Source organism: Engystomops pustulosus, chromosome 1 (assembly GCF_040894005.1).
Source record: "Engystomops pustulosus chromosome 1, aEngPut4.maternal, whole genome shotgun sequence".
NCBI classification, from domain to species: Eukaryota; Metazoa; Chordata; class Amphibia; order Anura; family Leptodactylidae; genus Engystomops; species Engystomops pustulosus.
Window position 1 is genome coordinate 43897608 of NC_092411.1, and position 24440 is coordinate 43922047.

The window sequence follows — 24440 nt, forward strand, 5'->3', positions numbered from 1 at the left end:
GCCTGTTCTCCTCCGCCAACGCTTTACTTTTCTTCCCTTTTTATTCCAGTGACGTACTATTTATTAGCTCATGTACAATCTCTAGATGTCAGTGCAACGTGGCTCCATTATCAACTCTACCGTTTGGACACCTACGAGCAGTGATTTAGTGTCTGACTATGACATTGTGTGGTTATGTCAGAAAACTGAAATACTTGCATTTACGGTCATTTCCTCCTTTGCGCCATCTCCATGTCAAATGGACATGAAGGGTGATTGGGGCGGCAGAGAAGGACGTGTTAGCACTGCCACTCAATGAGCCATCGTTCAAGCTGAAACATTGCTAATGACCTGGTTTGTGTCCACAGGAAGTAAACAATGAAGCTTTCTATAGAATGACAGCAAGCAGAGATCTGGAAAACAGTGAGGAATTGATACTGAAAGTATATTGGAAAATTGTATATTGCAAAGACGATATCTGAGTAATTTGCTGGAAGTGGACAACCCCTTTAATTGTCCTCACATAGTATAATGTCCCCTCTTCTCCATAGCTCAGTCTTGCGGCCCGATGCCCTGGGAGCTTTCAATCATTGCAGTCCAAATAATTGATGTTCTCTCTGGAGTGTGGGTTTTCTTGTGGATGGATTTAGTTGCCTGAGTTGGAGCACATAAGCGGGCAACTAATCTGGGAACCAAAAAAAATTCTTTAATAATAATCTTTATTTACCGTATATGGCGCAATCATGTTCTGTGGCGCTTTAGACACATACACATATAATAAGACATCACAGAGTGCAAATAGTCATGTGGAACAATAGGAGTGAGGGTCCTGCTTAGATCTTGAAGATCTGTAAGTCATGTAATTTAACCCTTTTACTTTGTCTCTTCAGGTGGTATCATGGAAAGCTGGACAGAACCATTGCAGAGGAGCGGCTGTACCAGGCTGGCAGGACCGGAAGCTACTTGATCAGGGAGAGTGATCGGCGACCAGGGTCCTTTGTGCTATCTTTTCTCAGCAAAACCAATGTAGTCACCCATTTCAGGTAGGCAGTAAGGTTGCGAGGAATAAAAGCGGGCTGGAGACGATGATAAGTTCACATCTGTGCATGACAGTGGAGGCTGGCGGTGTCAGTGTGAAGGGAATCTAATTCTTTATTTATGCTGTTACCTCTAATCCTGTCTCACTTTGCTTTTCTTACAGGATCATAGCAATGTGCGGTGACTTTTACATCGGAGGCAGGCGGTTTTCCTCACTTTCTGATCTCATAGGATACTATAGTCATGTGTCTTGTTTACTGAAAGAAGAAAAACTCCTTTTCCCTGTGGCACCGCCAGAGGCAAGTCAGACGTTCCTCATTTCTCTGCATTCAGCAGCCAGGGCGGGCTCTCTGGGGGCTGCACGGCTGTCAGGGGAGGCAGGGATTGTTTACTGGCTGCGTTCAGGCTTAGGCAGGAGAGGGAGCTTACGCCATAAGTGGATGTTAATGAAGAGTAATGCAGTTTCCTTCCACCCCCAGATTTAGGTTAAAAAGAAAAATCAATATTTCCCTGTTAACAATGCATTACAGCGCCAGCTGTGGGGACGGAGCATGGACGTGCTCCTGAAAAGCTATTTATTCAATGTGACATATCCCACTTTCACATCAAACGTGTCTCCAATGATTGTACTGACGCCTCAATACCAGATGCAAACAAGATGCGTCCCTTTCTTTCAGTTTGTTTTATCGTTGTAGTTTTTTTTATTATTCTCTGTCCCTGATTTTGGGGGGCGGACATTTTACCTGTACACTAGTAACAGCATTTAGCGATGTGCTTAACGGCAGCATCATGACCTTAGACAGCAATAGTCTTAAGCTGACTTGTGTTACTCGTACGATTGTGTTCTCGCCAGGTCAGCAGCTGGAGGGAGGAGGTGTGAGCACTTCTCACTTCTCCCCTCTCCTTAGAAAGCTTAGCACCCGACATGTCCTATACTTGGCACGGTAGCTGCCTGGTGCGGTACAGTGAAACACTGAGTGCTCGCCACATCATAACAGAGTGCCATAGACCTCTTTGGAAGCTGCAATAAGTCCGCAAATTGGGCGGCCATGTCACAGGCCCTCATATGCTCATGTGCAACCTTATTCTGTTATATCAACAGTCTATATCAACAGTTTCCATTCTGTGTATCCTACATGCCCCTATATGCCATCTACTATGGTTTGTGGCCACGTTTAGTGTATATGCCTAGAGCTTTCCTGGCATATATGCTGAATATAAATTGGATATGAATGTAGCGTAGCATAAAAATATGGTTAAAGAGGTTGTACCAAGCTATTGAGTTATCACCCAACCTAAGAAATGATCAGTGGGGGTTTAATGCCCCCAGAAATCCAGTGAACAGTGTCCCATTTTGATTAAAGAAAATCTACCTTCAAAATAAAGCAGGGACACATCCTCATAGATCCGGGCACCGTGACTGTGGTAATGGATAACAAATATAAGAAGATTACCACTGTCTTAGTCCCTGAAAGCATGATTAAGTGTCCCTGGTTAATCCTGCTTGAATGGAGCAGCAAGTAATTGTTGAAGGAAATCTACCATAAAAACCAATACTATGGGAGCTTGTTAAATTGCAGAGTACAGCGCTCAGTTATCTCCGGCACTCACTCACAATCATGGGAGTGCTAGAGATGGCCAAGCCCTGTGTTCTTCAATTTCAGACGCTCTTATAGTATTGAATTGAGTGGCTGGATGCTTGTGCTGCCGCTTCATGGCCCCCCTGTACTTTAGACTGCCGGGGTCTGTTCTTGTGATCGCTTGTGGTCGCAGTTGTCGGATCAGCTTGCTTTCCCCTATTATATGTATACTCACTACAGCCCCTTTTAACAAATGTCAAATGTTCTGTTAAGAGAAGTATCATGCTGTGCACATTAGTTTCACAACTTTTAATTTAATTTTTTTTTTTTTAATTCTGCCCAAACACAGAACACAAAGCTGGGGCCCCAAATACTCCATAAAAATGAATATTTAGTTCTCACCAGAACCTAAATACAATTCTTTTCCATTCTTTTTTCTAATCCTTTTAGGCCTTGTATTCTAGGTTAGGATTATTAAAATCTGATCAAGCCAAGAGGTTGCATTGTTTGTCCAAATTGTAAATGCTATCAGCAATCATAACTTTTATTTTCCCCTTTTCTATCAGCCAGTGGAAGACAGGAGAAGAGTACGTGCCATTCTTCCTTACACCAAAGTCCCTGAGACGGATGAAATCAGGTACATACAAGATTAAACAAGATCTTTTACTAAATCACACATGTGGAGACGAGCAAGTAGGGTTTGCTACACAGATTCTGGGGTATTTTGAGTTATCATTTTATTCCCCATGGGTGCTGAGATATCAGTCCCGGTATCTGACCATCATAATCCTCTCTACTGTCAGAGAGGAGGGGCATGTGTTACACTAATCTTCTCTGACAAGTAGAAGATTATAACAGACCCCTCCTTCTCTGTTCCATCTCCTCCTTTCTGAGAAACGAGAGGTTTATAATGGTTTGATATCTTTAATAATATCTCCGCAACCTTGGGGGCTAGAAAAGTGTTGCAAATCTGTGCAGCAGCCCCTACATTAAGTTTATGTTCACATGTGTGAGGTGGTGAAAGGTTCTCTTTATTATCAAACTCCTCATTCCCTTTCTGCGGTTTCTAGTAGGTCCTGCACACACCACTCTGGTTACACTTATTCCCGTTTTTGTCCTTGCAGTTTCTTGAAAGGCGATATGTTTATCGTCCATAACGAATTAGAAGATGGGTGGATGTGGGTGACCAATCTACGCACCAATGAACAGGGACTTATAGTAGAAGACTTGGTGAACGAAGTGGTTAGTAAACATGGCTTCTTCTCGTTCACTTTCTAGATGTGAGACGCATGGACCCCAAGGCTACTTACTGTCTGTTTTTGGGATGTAACTTTGGGAAAGATGAACTTGAAGGTGTTGTAATATTTGTAAACCTTTGTCTCTGTGCAGACTTTTTCCATAACCCAGTGTTATAGGATACTTTGTGTTTATGTATGCACAGAGCTTCTGTATCCATGTTTGTATTCATTTTCTTTTTTGTTAGGGCAGAGAAGAGGATCCTCATGAAGGCAAAATGTAAGTGTTTTTATCTAAGTTTCGTTTCCAGATTCTGTCGCATGGAAAATGCAGCCTGATCTTACAGAGCGGAGGCTGAGCTTATTGTATATACAGGATTGTGGAAAAGATTCGGACAAACTTTCCATACTTTATACTTTTAATCACTGCTTTTTTCTATGTTGAGTTAATTGTGTTTGTGCTAGACAGCCTCCCCTTTATGTGCATAGAGGTAGCTCCCTATCACTGATGGGGTTGCCTGCTTGACTCCTCAACATAGAGAAGAGGTAGAAATAACCAACCATGTATACTGAATCTTTTTTCCACAACAGATCTCCTCCTCCTCTATAACATACTGCCTGCACGTGGGACACCGTGTACAATCTGCACAGCTCCTCCTGCTCTATAATGCGCTTCTTGCATATAGACATGTACACTATTCTTAGCTTCTTCTGCTCTATATTAAACTGCCTGCAACTAAGACATTATGTATAATATTCTCAGCTCCTTCTGCTCTATAACATGCTGTGACTACACATAGGACACTATGTACAGCCTTTTCAGCTCCTCCTGCCCTATAACACACTTCTTGCAATAGGGGACTATGTACAATCTACTCCGCTCATTCTGCTCTAGAACATTATATAACTAAGGATAGTAGTTGAAGGGAATTGTATAAAAATATTAGATTCCCACACTATCATAAATTACCACCAGATGGCGCCAACATGTATCCGTATGTATTGTAAACATAATCCAATCCTAGTTAAATATGGGGTATACCAAGTGTGTCCACCTGAGGGTCCCAACTGGCGCAAATTTGGTAAAAAAAAAAAAAACCAGATAAGATCTCTGTGATCTGAACTATTTATAAAAAAAAATCTTTATGCATTTTAAATGATATGAGATTATATTTCCGTTAGATGATTTTAGACGTATCTAACTATAACTGTTGCTTTTCTTAAGATGGTTCCATGGGAAGATCAACAAGCAGGAGGCTTACAATCTGCTCATGACAGGTAATGTTATAGTTAAGAACAGCGGGGAGACGCGAATGTGAGTTTCACTCTCCATATACCGATGTACTGATATATCCTGATCCAACCATAGCTTTGCAGACAGAACCCAATTAATCATATTTGGCTATAATGGAGCCGGCTCTGACAGGCTGGTGCTCTGTTATGTCTGCAAGGTGATACGCACCTTGAAGTTTGCTTATTGATTTATTCAGCATTTTTGAGGACAGATCACTATGCCTGCATTTCTTGGATGGCGCACAACCTTAAGAAACCAGCTCTTGACTGTAACAGTGTAAATTAAAGTCATTAGACTTTTATGCATGCAGTAAACTACCCTAAGGCCATGCTATCAGACTGCACATGACCAGGCTGTGGATGCTCCATTGTATACAGTAGGGCATGTCCTGGTCAGATCCGGTGCTGTCTGTGTTTCATGGACTAAGCACAGTTCCCTGGGGAGGGACTCCTGGCATCATAGTGATATGATACAGGGAGTCGCTGCTTCTGCGCCGACCTGTATTTGGGTCTGTTTATTTCATGTCACAGTATGAGCATAGTCAAGATAGCCTTAAAGCAAGTACCAGTGCTGCATTATTGCATTATTTGTGGCAAAGCATAAGAAGTCCAATATATGATCACAGACTTTATGTACTAAATGTTGATAATTTGCCTTGAACTAATTCCAAATTATTTTTTAATTATTTTTCCTAGTCGGCCAAAACAGCAGCTTCCTGGTGAGGCCTTCGGACAATACTCCAGGAGACTATTCTTTATATTTCCGCACCAATGAAAACATTCAACGATTTAAGATCTGTCCAACGCCAAACAATCAGTTTATGATGGGAGGTCGGTACTATAACAGGTAACAGATTTGTTAGAAATGTTTGGTGGGTTTGTGTCCAGTTTTACATTTTTGTATCTAGCACGGTGGGACTTTTACCATGTAGCACTTATTTTACCATTATAAAGTGATGTCTTATGGCTAGGACCTGCCCTGTACCTATGATTTGTGATGGCAGAGCCCTGGGACCCTTGATAACCCTGAGAATAAGGGTCCACGGCACTGGATTAGTGTGCTCCTTAGGCACTGATTTAAAGCTATCTGGATGTAGGCTATAACTAGTGAAATACGATTTTGTTCTTTCTATACAATCTGTGATGGGATCTTAATACAGATGTTCAATATGTTGTTGTTTTTAAACAGAATTGATGATATCATAGAACACTACAGGAAAGAACAAATAGTTGAAGGCTATTACCTTAAAGATCCTGTTCCTGTGCAGGTAGGATTACTACAAATGTAAAACTAGTATTTAAAGTGAATGGCATGAAGGGGGGGGGGGGGCGATTATTAAGACTAGTAGAAAAATCTGACCAAGTCTAATTATCAGCATAGTCTCCTCCATTTTTTTTTTCTGGTATTCATGCCCCTGCCTGCCCCAGTCCTCCTCATGCCCATAGTGGCGTGCAGGTCAGAGGGGAGGAGGGAGACTGATGGAGAAGGCATAATGCATTTCCCCTATTCAGCCTGGAAATCTGGGCCGTGAATCGATCAGATTCCTTGCTGAACACTGCAAGGACTTGGAGTCAAGCACCTTGACATCTATCGTGCTGTTAGTCACTGCTGTGGCTTTGGGATTAGAGTTCTGTAGCTGTTGTCTTGCTTTTAGTATGAGAAAGTTGTCCACAATGGAGGAAATTGCTTAGCATCTTAGATGGCTGTAAGTCCAGATTCGATGACATGGGGGCCAAGTTTCCAGGGCAGAAGTCGCTCATGTGAAGCCAACCCCTATTTGCCTTGGCTACACAGTGATATGTACCTGACTTCCCTGCTCCACTACATTCATGATGGCACAGCTTTTGGTAGCAATAATCGGATGGTTTATTTTGCAGTTTTAAGCCACATTTTTCCTGGAGCAAGGATGAGCTCCGCCTTTGCAAAGCACAGGTTGGATTCTGCACCCGGAATCAACTGCAATAAATTGACTTGTAAATCTGCTATCTGGTCCTGCTACATATTTCTTTGGGTAGCATGTAGATGGGATTTCCTTAGAGACTGTGTGATATACCCACTTTTTTTTTCACTCTGAACTCTTTTGCGAAATGTGCAAATAGTGCAGACGGCCTCACACAGATTGACGAAATGCAGAGCTCTAAAGTGATGACTTCTCCCCTGGTGAAGTCTGGTATTGCATCCATTTATCTTATTGGAGCTGAGCTGCTGTACCAGACACAAGCAGTGCAGAGGTTTGGTTTTATTTTTGTGAAAAAAAGCAGCCATCTTTTTCTAATCCCAGAAAAAACAGTTTTATGTCTTAATATGAATTTGGTCCAACTCCTCGGGCTCCCACGAATGAAAGCTTATCGGGTGCAGTGCTGCATGTTTTATAGCAACAGGGCTTGGTACTGAAGCTCCTCTCTCTTTGAGAATACCAGACTGGGTTGAATCGGTCAGCTGATCAGTATGGGATTAATGATAATTTATAATAATTCCTTTATATAGCGCACACAGATTGTTAGATTGTAATTGTAAGGGTAGGTCATCAATATGAAAGCCCTGGAAACCTGGTTATTAGAGCCCCAGCACCAGCCACAGGTCCTTGCGAACTGCTTTCCCTCCCAAATAGCCTTATATAAACTCTCTTTGGGTCTGTTATAATGAGAAAAGTTTCTTCTAGCTCAGAGATGGTAGAGTCTTGTTGGAATCTGGTGTTCATGGCATTTCACACACTGTTGTTAACCCTGTATGCTCCTGAGGTTCAGCAGGTGCACACTAAAGCCATGGCGGACTACTACGGCTTCAGTGAAAATTTAGGAAGCATAAAGTTATTTTAATGCTTCTCAATACATCTCAAATGAGTGAATACATTTTCCATGGTTTCTTCTGTAGTGCTAAAAGCAAAATTGTCAGTATTTTGTGATGACTCTAAAATCCCAGATCTTCGTTTTTGCTGGATATTGTATTTCTAGGGACCCCCAGTTGCTTTACGGCTTTCATCTTCTTCTCTAGCATCAGGAACAAGTACTGAATGATCTTGTGGATGGGAAAGAAATCTACAACACAATCAGGCGGAAAACAAAGGATGCTTTTTACAAAAACATTGTGAAGAAAGGTTATCTCCTCAAGAAGAGTAAGTGCATAAACTAATCTACACTTCTCAATATTGTACGGTGTAATTACACATAACCAGGTCTCCTATTTTCCTCTGCTAGCCATTGCTTAAAGGAAATCTGCCATCGAAATCAAGCATCATTAACCTCAGACACTTAGGCTACATTCACACGGACGTATGAAAACGGCCGTATCCGTACCGTACCGTACCGTTTTTTTTACGGATTACATACGGCCACATTCATTTCAATGGACAATACGTCTGACCATTTATATTGCCGTTGTTAAATCCGTTCCGTACCGTACCGTATACTAGCCGTATAAAAATATAGAGCATGTCCTATTTTCTCCCGTATTTCAGTTCCGTATGCCCAAGAAGTCTATGGGGACGTATAAAATACGGGTTACATACGGGTTACATACGTGCTGCATACGGATGAAAAACGTCACGTATATACGGCCCGTAAATACGGGACTGGAGAAATCATACGGTCGTGTGAATGTAGCCTTACTCATAGATCCAGGCACCGTGACTCTGGTAATCTTCTTATATTTGTTATTCATGGTCTCCTTCCTGCTAATGAGCCAGAAGGGCCTTACCACAGCCCTTTGGTGCTACCCTTCTTACTCTTCATTTCCCCCCTCCCTCTGCACAGTTGGTTTCAGAAGGAAGGAGACCATGGATAACAAATATAAGACGATTACCACAGTCACGTGTCTGGATCTATGAGTAAGTGCCGCTGGTTTTGGTTAATTTCCTTTAAGAGGACCTGTCACGCCGATTTTGGACCCCAAACTAACTACAGGTCCATATGAACCTGTGGCTTAGGGTCCCAAATCAGCCTGTATCAAGTCCCTACGTGCCACCAATGTAAAAAAAAAGAAAAGAGTCCTACGAGGCACATCGGACTCGCAGACATGTCCAGGTTGCCTATCTTCTCGCGATGATCTTTTTAGAAAAAAAAACCTCATACAGGGTGATTCGGGACACTAAACCACTGGTCTATGAGGACCTATGGGCGATCTACTGCCCCAAATCAGCCTGACAGGTTCTCTTTAAAGGGCAGGTTTCTTTCACACACTTATATTTAGGACTTGGTAAAATCATCTCCTGCTTATCCATGATAATTACCAACTTCCTGTAGTATTCTGTTGTAGCATCAAGTTGTGACTTGTTCTATGGTATCCTCATTAAGGTGCAGGGAGCAGATTCATTTAGTTATGAACTTTTCCCTCCTGGAAAACTTATTTGCATATTTCCCAGAATACCCTACTGGCGCATCAATAGATAAGTCTCCACACACCTATAAGGCGGCCTTAATTGGCAAAATCTGTGTAAAGAGAGCTCTTACTTCCTGACTCTAGTCGATAGCCTCTCTCAGTGTAGGAAGCAGCTTCCTACACTGTACTGAAGAGATGTAAACACTTTGAAACAGTGCTGTGTACAGGGAATCCGTTCCTCCTGGAATAGATATACGGTACTGGTTTGGCTTTAATTCCCCATTATGTCATCAGGCTTTCTGAAAGTCATGCTTGATCGTAAGGGAGCTGCTTATCTCATCTTGGAAAACATTGGTTATGCAGGGTGTAAACATGTCCCTCTCTCCAAGAGGCTTGTGCTTCTGAGTGGATTTTGCTATAGTCAGTGCCAGGATCATGCAGCAAACTATAACAAATTCGCTCCTCCATGCCCGTTTGGCTTGAAGGCGCCATGTGAAAAATTAATGTGTGTGAGCAGTATGATGAATAGCTGTGGCTAACTCGCTACATGTGTTTCTTCACAGGTAAAGGCAAACGTTGGAAGAACTTGTATTTTATCTTAGAGGGTAATGACGCCCAGCTTATTTTTTTTGAAAGTGAGAAACGTGCAACAAAGCCCAAAGGATTAATAGATTTGAGTGTGTGTTCTGTCTATGTAGTTCATGACAGTCTGTTTGGCAGGTGAGAGGTTCCAACCAAATGTCTTCCTTTTTTTTTTGTTGAATTTGTTGATTTTTCTGTTGGTTATCCTTTTTTTTTTTTTTTTTTTTTATACAGGAAACCTGCCATCTCGTATCTACCTATTAAGCTAGATCCGGTGGTAGGTTTTGCTAATAAATGCCATTGTAGCACTTTTTAGGGCTAATCATTGAGTGGCTGCTGAGTTTGGAAAACTTTAATTGCCCTAATATGCAAATTTGTGAAAGAGGCTCCTTGGGCGAGGAGTAGCCGGAGCTGAGGCTACATGGTGCGGCTACTCCATGCCCCAGTAGCCTCTTTCGATCCCCCAACTATGAGATCTTCAGCTCCTTAGACCATCTATGCAGAGTTTCCAAACTCGGCAGCGACTCAAGGATTAGCCCTTAAAAAGGGCTACAATGACATTTATCAGATGAACCTACAACCGGATCTACTTTAATAAGTAGATCCAAGATGATGGGTTTCTTTTAAAGGATGTATCAGATGCTTGAGGCACCACAATCCATTCACACCGGCTTGTAGGTGTTGGAATATACACATCAGACTTTACTTTCTCAAAGTGTTCTGACCGCTCCATCATGCTGTGTTTATATTTGTGCTAATTAGATAGAAATGCTACAGGGGCGTTACCAGAGCCTCTCTGACCTCCGGCTCCACTGCCTACTGCTACCCACATTCATCTAGCTCTCTTCATATCTCATTCATGCCACATTGTGGCTGCAGCTTCCAATGTCCTCAGATGTAGCTTCCCTTCTCGTGGAAGATTTGAAAAATTCTAGATCACGTCAATGGGGCAAGCAACGGTGGAGGTGCCGAGTAGGGTAAAAGTGCTGTGAGGGGCAGGGGTGCGGAAACAGAAGAGGAACTGGCACCTGAAGGGACCTGGTAACGCCACCCCCTCCCTCTTCTCCCCCAAAATCCACAGAAATTTGAAAAAAGGCTTTAAGGAATAATGGAGCAGTCTTAAGAACACTTAGAGACAAGTACACCTGATGTATGTGCACCTACAAGGGAACGCTGATGGATATATTGCACAAAACATGTAACGGATTTCCTTTAAATATACATGCACACAATCAGGATCTGCAGCAGACTACAGAACTGAAACGTCAGGTTTACAATCCAAAGCGCGCTCAAAATACAACACAATACGCAATATGTGCAGCTTATCTGCTCATATATTGTGCAAACTTGTGTTAGGTGTGTTTCGTTTTTGATGCAGATTAACAAGTGTTTGTCTTGTTTTTTGCCTTTTTCTCACCTGGGATCCTATGTCATTTCCAGGAAAAATCAGCATGAAATCCCTATAATTACAAAGATTGCTTGTGGATTTCATGTGGATTTTCACAAGCCTAGCAAACTTCACTGTGAAAAAAATACTGCACACAAAAATCTACTCAACTCTATGGTAAAGAATAAATCCTTTTTAAAATCCCCAGCTAATTGAGTAAAAACATTTCTTCAGATCTGGTGCAGAAAGGAAATCTACCATCAAAATGAAGCACTTACTCATAGATCCAGGAAACATTACTGTGGTAATCTTTTTATATTTGTTAACCATGGTCTCTTTCCATTTACAATTATTTTTTTATTATGCTAATGAGCCTGAAGGGCTCAAAAGTGCTGCAGATTGACAGGCTGTTACACTATGCAGGAGCACTTCCCCCTTCCACTTTGTGATGTGACTTCTTCTACTGCAGTGAGATTACACCAGGAAGATTGAAGGGGGAAGGGAGTGCTGCGGGAGGGGAGATGGTGTAACAGCCTGTGAAGCTGCAGCGGGGAGGGGATTTGGGAAATGCCCTGGGAGCTTTTCTGGTTCATTAGTGAAATTTTAAAAGTTGATTTTAGAAGATAGGCCATGGATAACAAATGAAAGAAGATTACCACAGTCACACTGTCTGGAGTAAGTGTCCGGTGTGTATCATGCTTGACTTTGATGGTAGGTTTGCTTGCAGTATTTGCACCCCTGTGCAGGTGCAGCAACACTACCTTGCCAAAAAAAGAACTTTTCTACGCACCTGCTGTGACTAAGGGGCTAAGTCACCAGCTCAATAAATGATGGGTGCTTAGAGACCTCCCAGGAAAGAATAATGGCAGGTGCATGTGATGTCTGACTCTGAAGGTGCTGTATATGTCAATTTCCAGGAATGTATGCCCGCCGTGCCATAGCTGGGCCGGCAAACATCCGGTGCGATGGAGAGGAGTGGCAGTGACCCCTCCCATCTCCATAGAGATGCATGGCATACAGGCATACATGTGGCACCATATCGTTCTGTGCGGCCACTGCCATTTATGGGGGACGTATGTACGGCTGTACATGCGCTCCCAATACAGTAGTGTGAATTCAGCATTATGTATACTCATTTTACAGGTCTCGAGTGAAAAATTTTTTTTGCTCCTTATTTGGTCATTTTGATTTTCTTTTGCACTTCAAGGGATATAAACCCAGCAGCAGCAGAACTCTTCAGTACATTACACTAGAAGTAGGTCCGAGCATCTTTGTCTTGGAGTCCACATCTGAGACTCCCTTTCAGTTTTGTTCTATATGTGCCCTCTGTTGCCTTTATAACTGTTCACTCTGTGTTCCTAACACATACGACATCCATGAGTGTGTTTTCCATATGCCCATTGTATAGAGGGACCAGGCTTACCATTACTCATAGTTTTACTGTCAATGATAGAATACCGAAAAAAGACGTTGTAGACTTTGGACAACTAAGATAAAAGTTCAAATTAAGTGTAATAAATGTTTTGTTTTTTTTAATTTTGTATTTTAGGCCAAACTGTTTCCAAATTGTAGTTCAGCACTTCAGTGAAGAGCATTATATATTCTACTTTGCTGGGGAAACTCCAGAACAAGCAGAGGTAATTTCTTTTTGTAATCTAGGCTGGTGCAGTTTGCCTGTTTAGTTTAATGGCGCTCCCTGCACTGTTCCAACAGAGTGCACCACTTTCTTTTTTTGGCAAGACTTTAACATGGAGCATGCAACACAATTTTGCACGCTGTAACTGTGCACCGGAACATTCCCTTCAGTGCAGAAATTTGTGTTGTGTCAGGTATGGTGCAGCTGCAACGCAAATGTATTGTGCGAAGTCAGACAAATGTATGTGTCAGACAAATGTATGCAAATGTATGTGCGAAGTCAGACAAAATATTGGCACATGGACGTTTGTGTGCTGGATTTGCTGGCGTGAACATAGAACAGCTGAACCGAACTCTGCACATTGGTTCAGTGGCTTATCGTTCGGGCTGGTGAATTTGGCAGACGCACACAGAGCGATATTGTTTAGGCTGCTGATGAACAACCTTTTAAACCATCTAACACACTGTAGATTTCCAACTCTCTGCACTGTCCCAGAGACCTCAGCAGTGCTACAGTGAGCACAACCACTGCTTCCCAGGCCATATAATATAATAGTCCCATGGCCAGTCTGCATTGGAGAGGCTGCAGTCCTGCTGGAAAAGCTGCAGTCTCTTGAAACAATGCTGGCTGCATGTATTGGTCAGGCTTGTCACTTGGCTCTAGCCAATATTTTGTCACTGCTGGTGGGTTCAGGCCATTGTGTATGATGTATCTGCTAATTTCAGTCACATAAAGCCCCTGTATGTGTGATTTATATAGCAAGGATTCAAAATATAATAAAAGATTTGTGACTATAAGAGATTTGATCTAGAATCCGCTTTATTTTCTTTATATTTTGTAGGATTGGATGAAAAGTCTTCAGGCGTTTTGTAGTCTACGAAAAACGACACAATCCTCTTCTAATAAACGACTCAGACAGGTTTGTATTTCTGTGAATATATTCTCCATACACAAGAAAGCTTCATGCCATGCCAGACCGGTCTGTGTAAATGATAACGTTACACTTTACTCAGGTGCTATAACTTATGCTTAGGAAACCCTTTTTGCCACTTTAGGTCCCGTGACCCTTAACTCTTCCTGCCCATTTGGTTATTACTACCCCGGTTGTAAAATAATGTACAATCCTATATGGCATGGATGACACTGATCTTTTTACCTTGGCACATCCCTTGCACCCTTTGTGCCTTCACCATAAGGGTATATTCATAGGCGGCCAAGAGGGCACACGTCAGCACATTGGAGGGGAAGAGGGATGAGTTCTGCTCATCTGTCCCCTTCTCCATGGAGCAGCGTAGGGCTGGCGCCGCAACACAATGAACTATAGGACATGTCCCATGTTTCATCTTGCCGGTCATGGTGCAGTGAGGCAACATGTGCGACCGGACATTTTTTCCCTGTTACATTTGGTGAATGTACCCTTAGGCGTGTGATTCTGCTTATGGCACTGACTTTGATGCAGGACCTGACCTCTTTTTAATGAAAGATGGAAGAAAGAAAATAGTGACTTGAGCTAATACAAAAGTTTTTAAAATCCTAAAAATATGCGGGATAAGAAAGTGCAGATAATTTGGGTCTTGGAACCAACTTCAGTTTGCCCAATGGTAATGGAAAGAAGGCACAACTTAAGATCATTTTTGGTTCAAGAACAAAAGAATAGGTTCAGAGCCATTATCAACATGTAACCGCTCCACATATATGTGACCAGCAGAAAAATGACAATATCTTCATGCAAAATGTTGGAAGAGATTCCACCCTGTGCTTTGTATTGACCTGTCTGGAGATGGCACTATGGCTGTGTTAGTAAAGTTTCTAGTTCTACCTACTTTATGTGTGTTGGTGCTCTCCTATTTTCGGCAGTGTCTATTGAGAGTTAAAAGTGAACCTATCAGCAGAAATTTACCTAATAACCACCAGTAGTTTGTCAAGCAGATTAACACCTTCCAGATATAGTTGTATCATGGCCCAGTGTGGTGACATCATCCAGAAAATCTACTTTGAAGTGAAATCTAAATTAGCTGTATAAAGTCAAGGAGGTGGAGAGTTTAGCACTGACGTTAAAGGGGTTTTCCGAAGAACACAAGCCTAACTTGCTGATCAGTGGGGATCTCTGTGATGAGACCACCACAGATCATGAAAATTAGGGCTCCAGTGCTGTTACGGAGTGACGAGGGGTCCGACGGAGGTACTTGGGACCCCTAGTTTTCATGATCTGTGGGGGTCCCATCAATGAGACAGCCCCTGATGATCAAGTTAGGCCCTATCCTTTGGATAGGGCCTAACTTGTGTAGGTGGGAAAACCTCTTTAAGGTCTCACCTCCTTAGAATAATAACCCCTTTGTTGTCATTGACATGATGCACCAGACTTCAGTAGAACGGACTCTCAATTACAGCAAATTGGACATTTTTGGCTAAGGAGAGTTTGACTTGAGTGTTTAACCCCCTGCTTCCGTGACTTACATTTCACTTTAAAGGTGATTTTCTGCCTATTGCCACCACAATGGTCCTTGGTAGGAGTGTGAGGGTAGGGAGGTGTCAAGCTATTTGGTGACAAGCTGCTAGCATTTAATTATGCCAATCTTTGCTGATAATTCATAGGAGCAACATCGTAATTATTAAATGGTTATTTAGGCTCATGAATGTAAACCCCTTATTACTCCATCTCTCCGTTTTCTAGGTCAGCAGTCTTCATTTGAACATAGAAGAAGCTCACAAGCTGCCAGTCAAACATTTTACTAGTCCATATTGTAATATCTACCTGAACAGTGTCCAGGTAGCCAAGACACACGCCAGAGAGGGCCAAAACCCGGTTTGGTCGGAAGAGTTTTTCTTTGAGTAAGCTTCTTTTTGTTTGTTTTCTCCTCATTTGGATTAGAGCTACACTTTAGCTTTTATCGTGTGACTGCCTTATGTAAACTATTGAGGGCGGCTTCAGCCCATAAGACTGCATACAACTCGGAGGCCTCATTCACATTACGGCGTTAGCTCAATAAGTTAGCGTAGCCCTAGTGGTGATAAGGTACAGTAGTGTTATCAGTGGAGTGATGATTGTGTCTGTTTTGTAGTGACTTATCCACGGATATAAACAGATTTGAAATAAGCCTCAGTAACAAAACAAAGAAGAGCAAAGATCCGGACATATGTAAGTAGCAGTTTGTGTACTGTACTAAAATCTGCAGGAATCTTTGTTGGAATCACACGCGTCTCTTTTACATTCTCCTTTACCAGTATTTATGCGATGCCAGTTAAGTCGACTGCAAAAAGGGCATGCAATAGATGAATGGTTTCAGCTCAGTTCTCACATACCTCTGAAAGGTATAGAACCGGGGTCCCTGCGCGTCCGGGCGAGGTACTCTATGGAGAGGATCATGCCTGAAGAAGAGTACAGCGAGTTTAAAGAGGTATTATTGGCACTGCTAATTTGTTTGTTGCAGATGAATTTTTTTTTGTTTTTTTATAAGCTGTGGTGGATGTAATGTAGGACAGGCAGTCCCCTACTTAAGGTCACTCTACTTATAGACTACCCCTAGTTACTGACGGACCCCTGTGACCTCTGGTGAAGCTCTCTGGATGGTTTACTATAGTCCCAGACTGCAATGATCAGCTGTAAGGTGTCTGTAATTAAGCTTTATTGATAATCCTTGGTCACATTTACAGCAAAAAATTTTGAAAGCCCAATTGTCACTGGGGCAAAAAAATAATTTTGCCTGGAACTACAATTATAAAATATACAATTTCAATTTACATACAAATTCAACTTAAGAACAGATCTATAGAACCTATCTTGTACATAATCCGGGGATTGCCTGTATTGCATGTCACTGGAACGTGGAAAGCACTACTGTGTGCATGAGCCCGTAGAAATGCATTTGTCTGTGTGCTATCCGTTGAATGGAGCCGCACCTAGTGGCTTATTGGTCTGGCCAGTTTAGGAGATGGATAACATGCCTTATTTATCATATTGTCTCTTGTAGCTTATACTTCAGAAGGAGCTGCACGTCGTGAATGCATTGTCCCATGTTTGTGGACAAGATCGGACACTACTCGCTAGCATTTTACTGCGCATTTTCCTGCATGAAAAGATGGAATATTTACTCTTACGAACACTAAATGACAAAGAAATAAGCGCGGAAGGTACGAAACAACTCTCTACTTTCTCTCTTATATCAAGTGCTATGAGAAGATTTATACATCGCTGCTTGCATATTGTTTTAATGTAAAGCCACATGTTTTTTTTTTTTTTCATATTATAGCTTTTTTTTCTCTTTCTGTAATGCTGATGATGTATACGCACTTTTGATAAAGGTGGTCTCCATACTGGGTTATTAAGGCATACGTTATACTTTTCACCATATAGATGAAGCCACAACTCTTTTCCGTGCAACAACGTTGGCCAGCACGCTCATGGAGCAGTACATGAAAGCTACTGCTACTCCATTTGTTCATCATGCCCTGAAAGACACCATTCTGAAGATAATGGATAGCAAACAGTCATGTGAGGTAGGAGGTATCTGCTATCTGTCACTCTTATCAGACTTTAAAGGAGTTATCCCAAGTTAAGATGTTATCCCCTATCTGCAGGATAAGGGGATAAGGAGGTAATCGGCGATAATCCAACTGCTGAGACCCCCACAGATCACAAGAACGGGCCCCACGGATCAAGAGAATAGGGATCCCGCTCTCACTAATGGGTGGAACGACTGGACGGGCATGTGTCTTAGCAGTTGGACGTTCACCGTTCCCTTTGTTATCACCTATTCTGTGGATGACATCTATGCTAGGAACAACCCCTTTAATGCTTACACAAAACTTTTTACGTTGGCCATAAACTTCACATCGATGCTGGCCAAATCTCATCCCTTTGATATTTCCATAATTAATTACGAGTTCTCCATCACTTACTACTGTCTCTTATTACGCAGCTGAATCCATCTAAGCTGGAGAAGAATGAAGATGTGAACGCTAACCTCGCCCACCTCTTAACCTTACTATCAGAGTTGGTGGAAAAAATCTTTATGGCGGCAGAAATACTTCCTCCGTAAGTCAGGATTTCTTCCAGTTCTGCTGCATGCTGTCGCTTAGCCTGGTACTGATGGTGTATGGCCTGTATAACGGCTGTGGGTCAGATTATTCTGCTAGTAACAAACATCTTCCACATTCAATATCTCTCACCAGAACTCTGAGATACATATACGGGTGCTTACAGAGATCGGTGCAGCAAAAGTGGCCTTCTAATACAACCATGAGGACAAGGGTGGTTAGGTAAGTGGCTTCAGGCCATCAACCAATAAATGCCAAAACTCCCCCTTTCTTGTGGCCTGACTTGAATTATCAATAGCGACGTGTTTAGACTGAAAGTTTCAATGAACTCAAATATCGAAACAGACTCTCCTAATCCTGCAGTGTGTTGGCCCCCTTTAAGGCTTCGGTCATTAGATGGTGACTCTATAGTGGCTGCATTTCACATTTACCAGCGGAAGGGACTCAACATATCATAGTTATATTTAATGCAAGAAGTTTCTGCATTCACCCTGGACAACTCTGCTGTACTGATCCTGTTTTCAGTTCAGTTGTGTTGCAGGGACTCTTATTAGGGGCTCGGTCTATGAAATGCCACCAACCAAACACTCACGTCTTGACGAAAACCTAATGAATCTTGCCTTAATGTGGGCAATACACTTGCATATTATTTTAACTTCTCTTTTATCCTTTTTTCTTCTTCTTCTTCAGCGGCTTTGTCTTTTTGCGATTAATCTGTCCTGCGATCCTTAATCCAAGGATGTTTAATATCATCTCAGGTAAGAGGTGTTCTCCCATTTTTATCCAGTTTCTGCAAGTATTTATTATTATTTTGTGCAATGAAAGGTTCCACAATTTTCCAATATACTCTCTGTATATTTCTATTTCTGTTATTGTAACGGCTCGTTATTTAACACACGGCTCTGATAGAACGAGCACTGCACCTGTGTGACATCACATGACCATGGACACATTTCTAGCTACAGGAAGGAAACTCAGAAGCTTCCTGTAGCAGAGATCTAGGAAATCACAGGAAATTGATACAGAAAATGGTTATTGATTGTGTAAAGTTATACAATTTTGTATAACTTTTCATTATTTTGAATAACTTTTGATTACAAAATCAACAACCATTTTCTGCTGAAATGGGACTAACCCTTCAAGTGCTTCTTCCATTAAGATATCTGAGGTCTGCCAAAGTCTGTTCCATTATTATTATGACGAATCCTGTTGTCCTCCCTCCCCCCCTATTATCAGTCAGTGTTGGGGATTAGAAGCTAAACATACATCAAACAGAATAGGGAAGATTTATTAATCCGTCTACAACAGAAATCTGTTGTGATTTACCGTATATACTAGTGTATAAGCCGAGTATTTTGGCACAAAAAATGTGCTGAAAAAACTCACCTCTGCTTATACACGAGTCAAGTAAAAAATAAAAAACTTAATACTCACCCTTCGGTGTCCACATCGTTGGCGCAGGTCCCAATCTTCACTGCAAGGCTCCTGATCTTCGGCGCGGGTCCCGGCGGCTCCTCTTCTTTCTTCTCTTGCCGCCAGAGTCGGGTCCATGCGATCTCCCGGCGGGTGCACACTATGATGCGGCGGTGTTGCCACTGATGACGTCATCAGCATCGACACCGGCGTATCATAGTGTTCGCCCGCCGGCAGATCACATGGACGCGACTCTGGCGGCGAGAGAAGAGGAGCCGCCGGGACCCACGCCAACGATCCGGACACCGGAGGGTGAGTATTAAGTTTGTTGTTTTTTTTTGTTTGTTTTTTTTTGTTTGTTTTTTTTGGCTGGCTGCGTACCACATGGGGGCTGGCTGCGTACCACATGGGGGCTGGCTGCGTACCACATGGGGGCTGGCTGCGTACCACATGGGGGCTGGCTGCGTACCACACCCTTGGCTTATACTCGAGTCAATAGGTTTTCCCAGTTTTTGGTGGTAAAATTAGTGGTGTCGGCTTATACTCTAGGATATATACGGTACACAAAACAACTGTCTGCCCCACATTTATAAAGTTTAGACAGTTTTCTGGCTCTACTGCGACGAGCTCGACAAAGAGGCGTGGCCTCACGCCAAAAAGTTCTGTGCGCCAGAAAAAATGCTGAACTATCAAAATTTTGTCCTAGTTTTTCAGTTTAACACTAAGCAAACTAATAGGATGTGCAAAGGACGTCGAGACAGTCTCATACTGCACCAGATTTATTATCCAGTGTCGGACTCCTGTGCAGAATGAGACTGTCTTGCCTTTTCATAAAGGCCAAAAATGGAAGATAAAATTGTAAATCAGAAAATAAAAATAAAGGGTGTATTGCCATCTGCTTTTATTTTAAATTGGAATTTATTTTTTTATATAACTCTCCCGTACCTTTGTATGAAATGTTAAATGGTGCCACAGGAAGGCAAAATTTGTCCCACAAGAAATGAGACCTCTTCTGGTCACTTTTATTTCTCTTCTCTTTCCCTTTCAGACTCTCCTTCACCTACTGCAGCGAGAACATTGACGCTGGTCGCCAAATCTTTACAAAATTTAGCAAATTTGGTTGAATTTGGAGCCAAAGTAAGCCAAGTTTTTGCTTCACTTTTAAATACTTTCTTTGATTTTTATCAGAAGTGTCTAAGAGAAAAAATGTTCTGATTACTAATGGCAACCAATGAAAGCTGGATTTTTGATTGGTTGCCACGAGTACCTAGAATAGTTTTGCTCTGGTAAAACCCCTTTCTTTTTATGTCTGTAGATATTTTGCACAATTGAGTAGATCCATTCTCATGCAATGATTTAGTTTGGGGAACAGTGGTTGAATAGGGAAGAATTGGCAGTAAATGTATACATCCGACTTTCCTGTGGTAAATGCATAGGGTTGTGTAAGTTACTTGCCCCTTTTCAGTATTCTGTCATAAGGTGCCATAGATTATCAGTATCCAGTATCCTTGTTGTCGCCTCCCACCATTTCATTATGTGAAATTTCTGCTGCATTAACAGCTCACAGGGGGATGAAATTGGAGGACTTCATAGAAGTCTACGGAGAAGGGAGAGTCGCATGGAAATGGGCATTTTAGAGGGTCTGTGCAGGGGCTATTAAAACTCCTATGATGGATAGATGTGTTATTAGTGTACACGCATAGTATTGTCTACTGAACAGTCATCTGAAATGTTAAGGTTGCTTTAAGGTAAGTTGCTAATTCTCTTGCCACTTGGCCTCTGCTTTGCATTTAATGTTGACCTGTCACACTGTACATGCAATGTAATCTGCAGGTTACAGAATAAGAATACTGCCTGCTATTAGGACATTATTTATAATCTTCTCAGCTCCTCCTGCTCTATAACATGCTGCCTGCAGATAGGACACTGTGTACAATCTCCTCAGCTCCTCCTGTCCTATAACATGCTGCCCAAAGATTACATTGCATTTTCACGGGGACAGGTTCACTTTAAGGGCTTTTGTGCATGAACGTGTGCCACCTGTGTATATGGGACATATGGTGGCCAAATCTCAGGCTGCACACAGAGCAGAGGCCGGGAGTCCCTACATTATATAGAAATATAATGCAGGGACGTTCCTCTGCTGCCGAATAGATGTCGGAACTGTACTAACGTTTCTATATAATGTAGGGACTCCCGGCCTCTGCTATATGGGACGTATACATGGGTTGCACACGTTTATGTACAAGAACCCTAGCATTGTATGCCAAGAGTGACATATTGTAATAAATGCTGCTTACTATTGTGTATGGTGTGATTCCATGCCTTTACACCACTTGATATTACACTTTTGTGTCCAGAATTGATGTAGCAGTGTTTCTGTGGAATGATGTGACGTTGCGGGTCTCTAGTGCACATGACTATTGGGGCCGGTCACACACCAGAATACTAGTCATCCCTATACGACCATTCATTTCAGTTTAATCTATTGGCTTACACTGTGTAACCCTTGCTGCATTCGTAGTATACATGCACGAACTAGTAGAAAATCCAATCTAATCCCAATTCCTTTTATTCTGGTTGGCACGGGAGGGACATGAGGCTGCTGTGCCACAAAGCTGCGTTATTAACTCCGGAGCTGTAAGAATAAGCTTTATTTTCTTTAATCTTGTAACTGGAACTGCTTCTGCACTCGTCATTGCATGACTTCCATTTCATTGTGAGTGTAGATCATCTTCCATCTTACTTTGCCACTCTCACCGTACTGTAGCCACAGAATAAATTATTTTATTATCTAATTTCTATCCTTTCAATTGATTCTCCGTCTTTCCAATCAGATCTGCACATTCAACACTAAAAGTCAAATCCAACTATTATGCGCTTCAACTTACTGTGAGAGAGGGTCCACAGTGCCTGTTAGCACTTTCCATATCCCATGCCCTGTTTGGGGTCACTTGCAATCTTTCTAGGACCAGAATTTCCAGGTCTGTCCTTAGGTTTCCGGGTACGGTCGTAAGCATCTGTGACTTACAAAGAGCACCCAGTGTTTTGAATTGTTTACATGCAAAATGGCGGGTGCTTATTGCCAATCGCACGTGTTTCGCTAAAAGCATAAAAGCGATTGGGCGTTTGGATTGGGTTTGACATCACACGTCAAGCGCCACGTGTGACCACACCCCCAGGCTTTGAGTCTTGGGGACCGTGGGGCTCAGCTGCGTCCTGTTGAGTAGCAGCGGGGAGGCACAACTTTTGTCAAGTTCACATTCGTAGAATTGAATATGCACTTGCACATTCACTTTAAGGAACTTTGGGTCCCCATTCTTTTGATCACTGGGATTTACTACAGCTGAAACCTAAGGAGTTGGACATTTATCCCTAGGGATCAGAACTGCATTGTTGCAATTCTGTTTTAAACAGTTTAGATGATTCTACTTCAAGTCCCCTGCACACAACCGCAACCAATCTGGTTGCACAATCTGCTGCCCCATTGAGGTCTCTGACACCCAGTCAGCACACAGTGTCTCACTGAAACCTGGCCAACCCAATGGGCTGCTCTTCTTCCTATGGAGAGAAGAGGGGTGTGGAGCTGCCCGCCCCTGGTCCAGCACAGGTGTGTGCATGGAGCCTTACAAAAATCTGCACCATTGGAATTTATCCTACGTTTCTTCATTTTGGTGACGCTGAACTCCAATGTGATGTGAGAGATGCAATTTATATTGGCCACACCAGGTCAGCCAGTGACTCTTGGACCATCTGGTAGCAGGACTCGGCACCCCTCTGGGTTATATATGCTGTAAGGAGGCCTCCAGGACAGCAGTGCTGTAATGTTATCATCGCTATAGATGAGGGCCGCTATTTATCAGAAGACAAGAGATTCCTCACATCATATATCACTATGATGCATGGAGTCCGGTCTACAGTCGGTTTGTGAAATCAAGACCTCTGACAGGTCGTGATTAATAGACAGACCATGGTCTTGTGTACTTAGCCTTACTGTGTAATAGGTTTTCAGGCTTTATATACAATCTGAGCTTCTTGTGTAGTACTTTTAGTATGCATTAAATTAATATATTACACCAAATACACCCCCGCCAAAAAAAAGGGATGTCAAGATGAAGCCTACAGCCCCTCCATAACATATGTATTGTACCAGTGACCAGTGTGTGGTGATTACATTACTTTTCTGGAAGTTAATCTTTATATAGTTGATATAATAATAATTCAACATAAATGTATAACATGTAGTCAAGAATAGGGGGACTGCCAAAGAGAACATTGGACCTGTGAATCAGAGAACCCCAACTAGTGGACTAGTTATATATTTATTGGGAAGCTGAGGATCACTTTAATGTTAGAGTAGGGAATCGGAAAACGTGTAATGTCCACCTAAGATCCTGATCCCCGCAGCACATATGTGGCTTATAGCATAATGTTGTATATTGTATAATTCTTCATGACGTGTCACATGTATGTTCAGTAATTGGAGCGTCTGCTCCTCCCGCACGTTTTACACTCTTACCATTTCTGCATCCTATCCAGTTGTCATGTAAATGAGGGAAGATCCAGCCATGTGTCTGTAGATCTGGGGTGTTTTGTACATCATGAACCGTAACTAGAAGCTGCACTATTTCTCTGCACTATTTCTTCATTACTCATGCAGCAAGTGAAGCGACTCTTTAAACTGAACTGCACTGAAATGTGCTACTTACTGTATGGTTTTTTTTTTTTTTTCAGGAACCCTACATGGAAGGTGTGAACCCATTCATTAAAAGTAACAAGCACCGCATGATCATGTTCTTGGATGAACTCGGGGTGAGTACCAGATTCTGGCCCAGAGACTTGGTGCACAGACACAAACAATACTTGTCACTTCTGTAATGACATGGGAATTATATCACGACCGACATCTGGAGAGAAAAAAAGAAGTGGACCTTGCATTATA

The 24440-nt window shown here is 42.2% G+C and overlaps 1 protein-coding gene across 3 annotated transcripts in view; it reads left to right on the forward strand.

Annotated features, from left to right (window-relative positions):
- The window catches only part of RASA1 (RAS p21 protein activator 1), a 41988-nt gene that overhangs the window by 14153 nt on the left and 3395 nt on the right, over positions 1-24440 (forward strand). The window contains exons 2-24 of one of the 3 annotated variants that reach the window (XM_072139428.1): positions 870-1022; positions 1181-1320; positions 3168-3234; positions 3722-3839; positions 4081-4112; positions 5058-5110; positions 5822-5972; positions 6315-6393; positions 8121-8241; positions 10007-10163; positions 12962-13049; positions 13890-13967; positions 15723-15880; positions 16111-16187; positions 16274-16446; positions 17020-17179; positions 17403-17545; positions 17968-18083; positions 18221-18307; positions 18776-18843; positions 20547-20635; positions 22088-22138; positions 24233-24310. In XM_072139428.1, the coding sequence (XP_071995529.1) occupies positions 870-1022; positions 1181-1320; positions 3168-3234; positions 3722-3839; positions 4081-4112; positions 5058-5110; positions 5822-5972; positions 6315-6393; positions 8121-8241; positions 10007-10163; positions 12962-13049; positions 13890-13967; positions 15723-15880; positions 16111-16187; positions 16274-16446; positions 17020-17179; positions 17403-17545; positions 17968-18083; positions 18221-18307; positions 18776-18843; positions 20547-20635; positions 22088-22138; positions 24233-24310 (2437 nt within the window). The remainder of the gene's footprint in view (positions 1-869; positions 1023-1180; positions 1321-3167; positions 3235-3721; positions 3840-4080; positions 4113-5057; positions 5111-5821; positions 5973-6314; positions 6394-8120; positions 8242-10006; positions 10164-12961; positions 13050-13889; positions 13968-15722; positions 15881-16110; positions 16188-16273; positions 16447-17019; positions 17180-17402; positions 17546-17967; positions 18084-18220; positions 18308-18775; positions 18844-20546; positions 20636-22087; positions 22139-24232; positions 24311-24440) is intronic. The other 2 variants (XM_072139429.1, XM_072139430.1) reach the window with 2 other exon arrangements.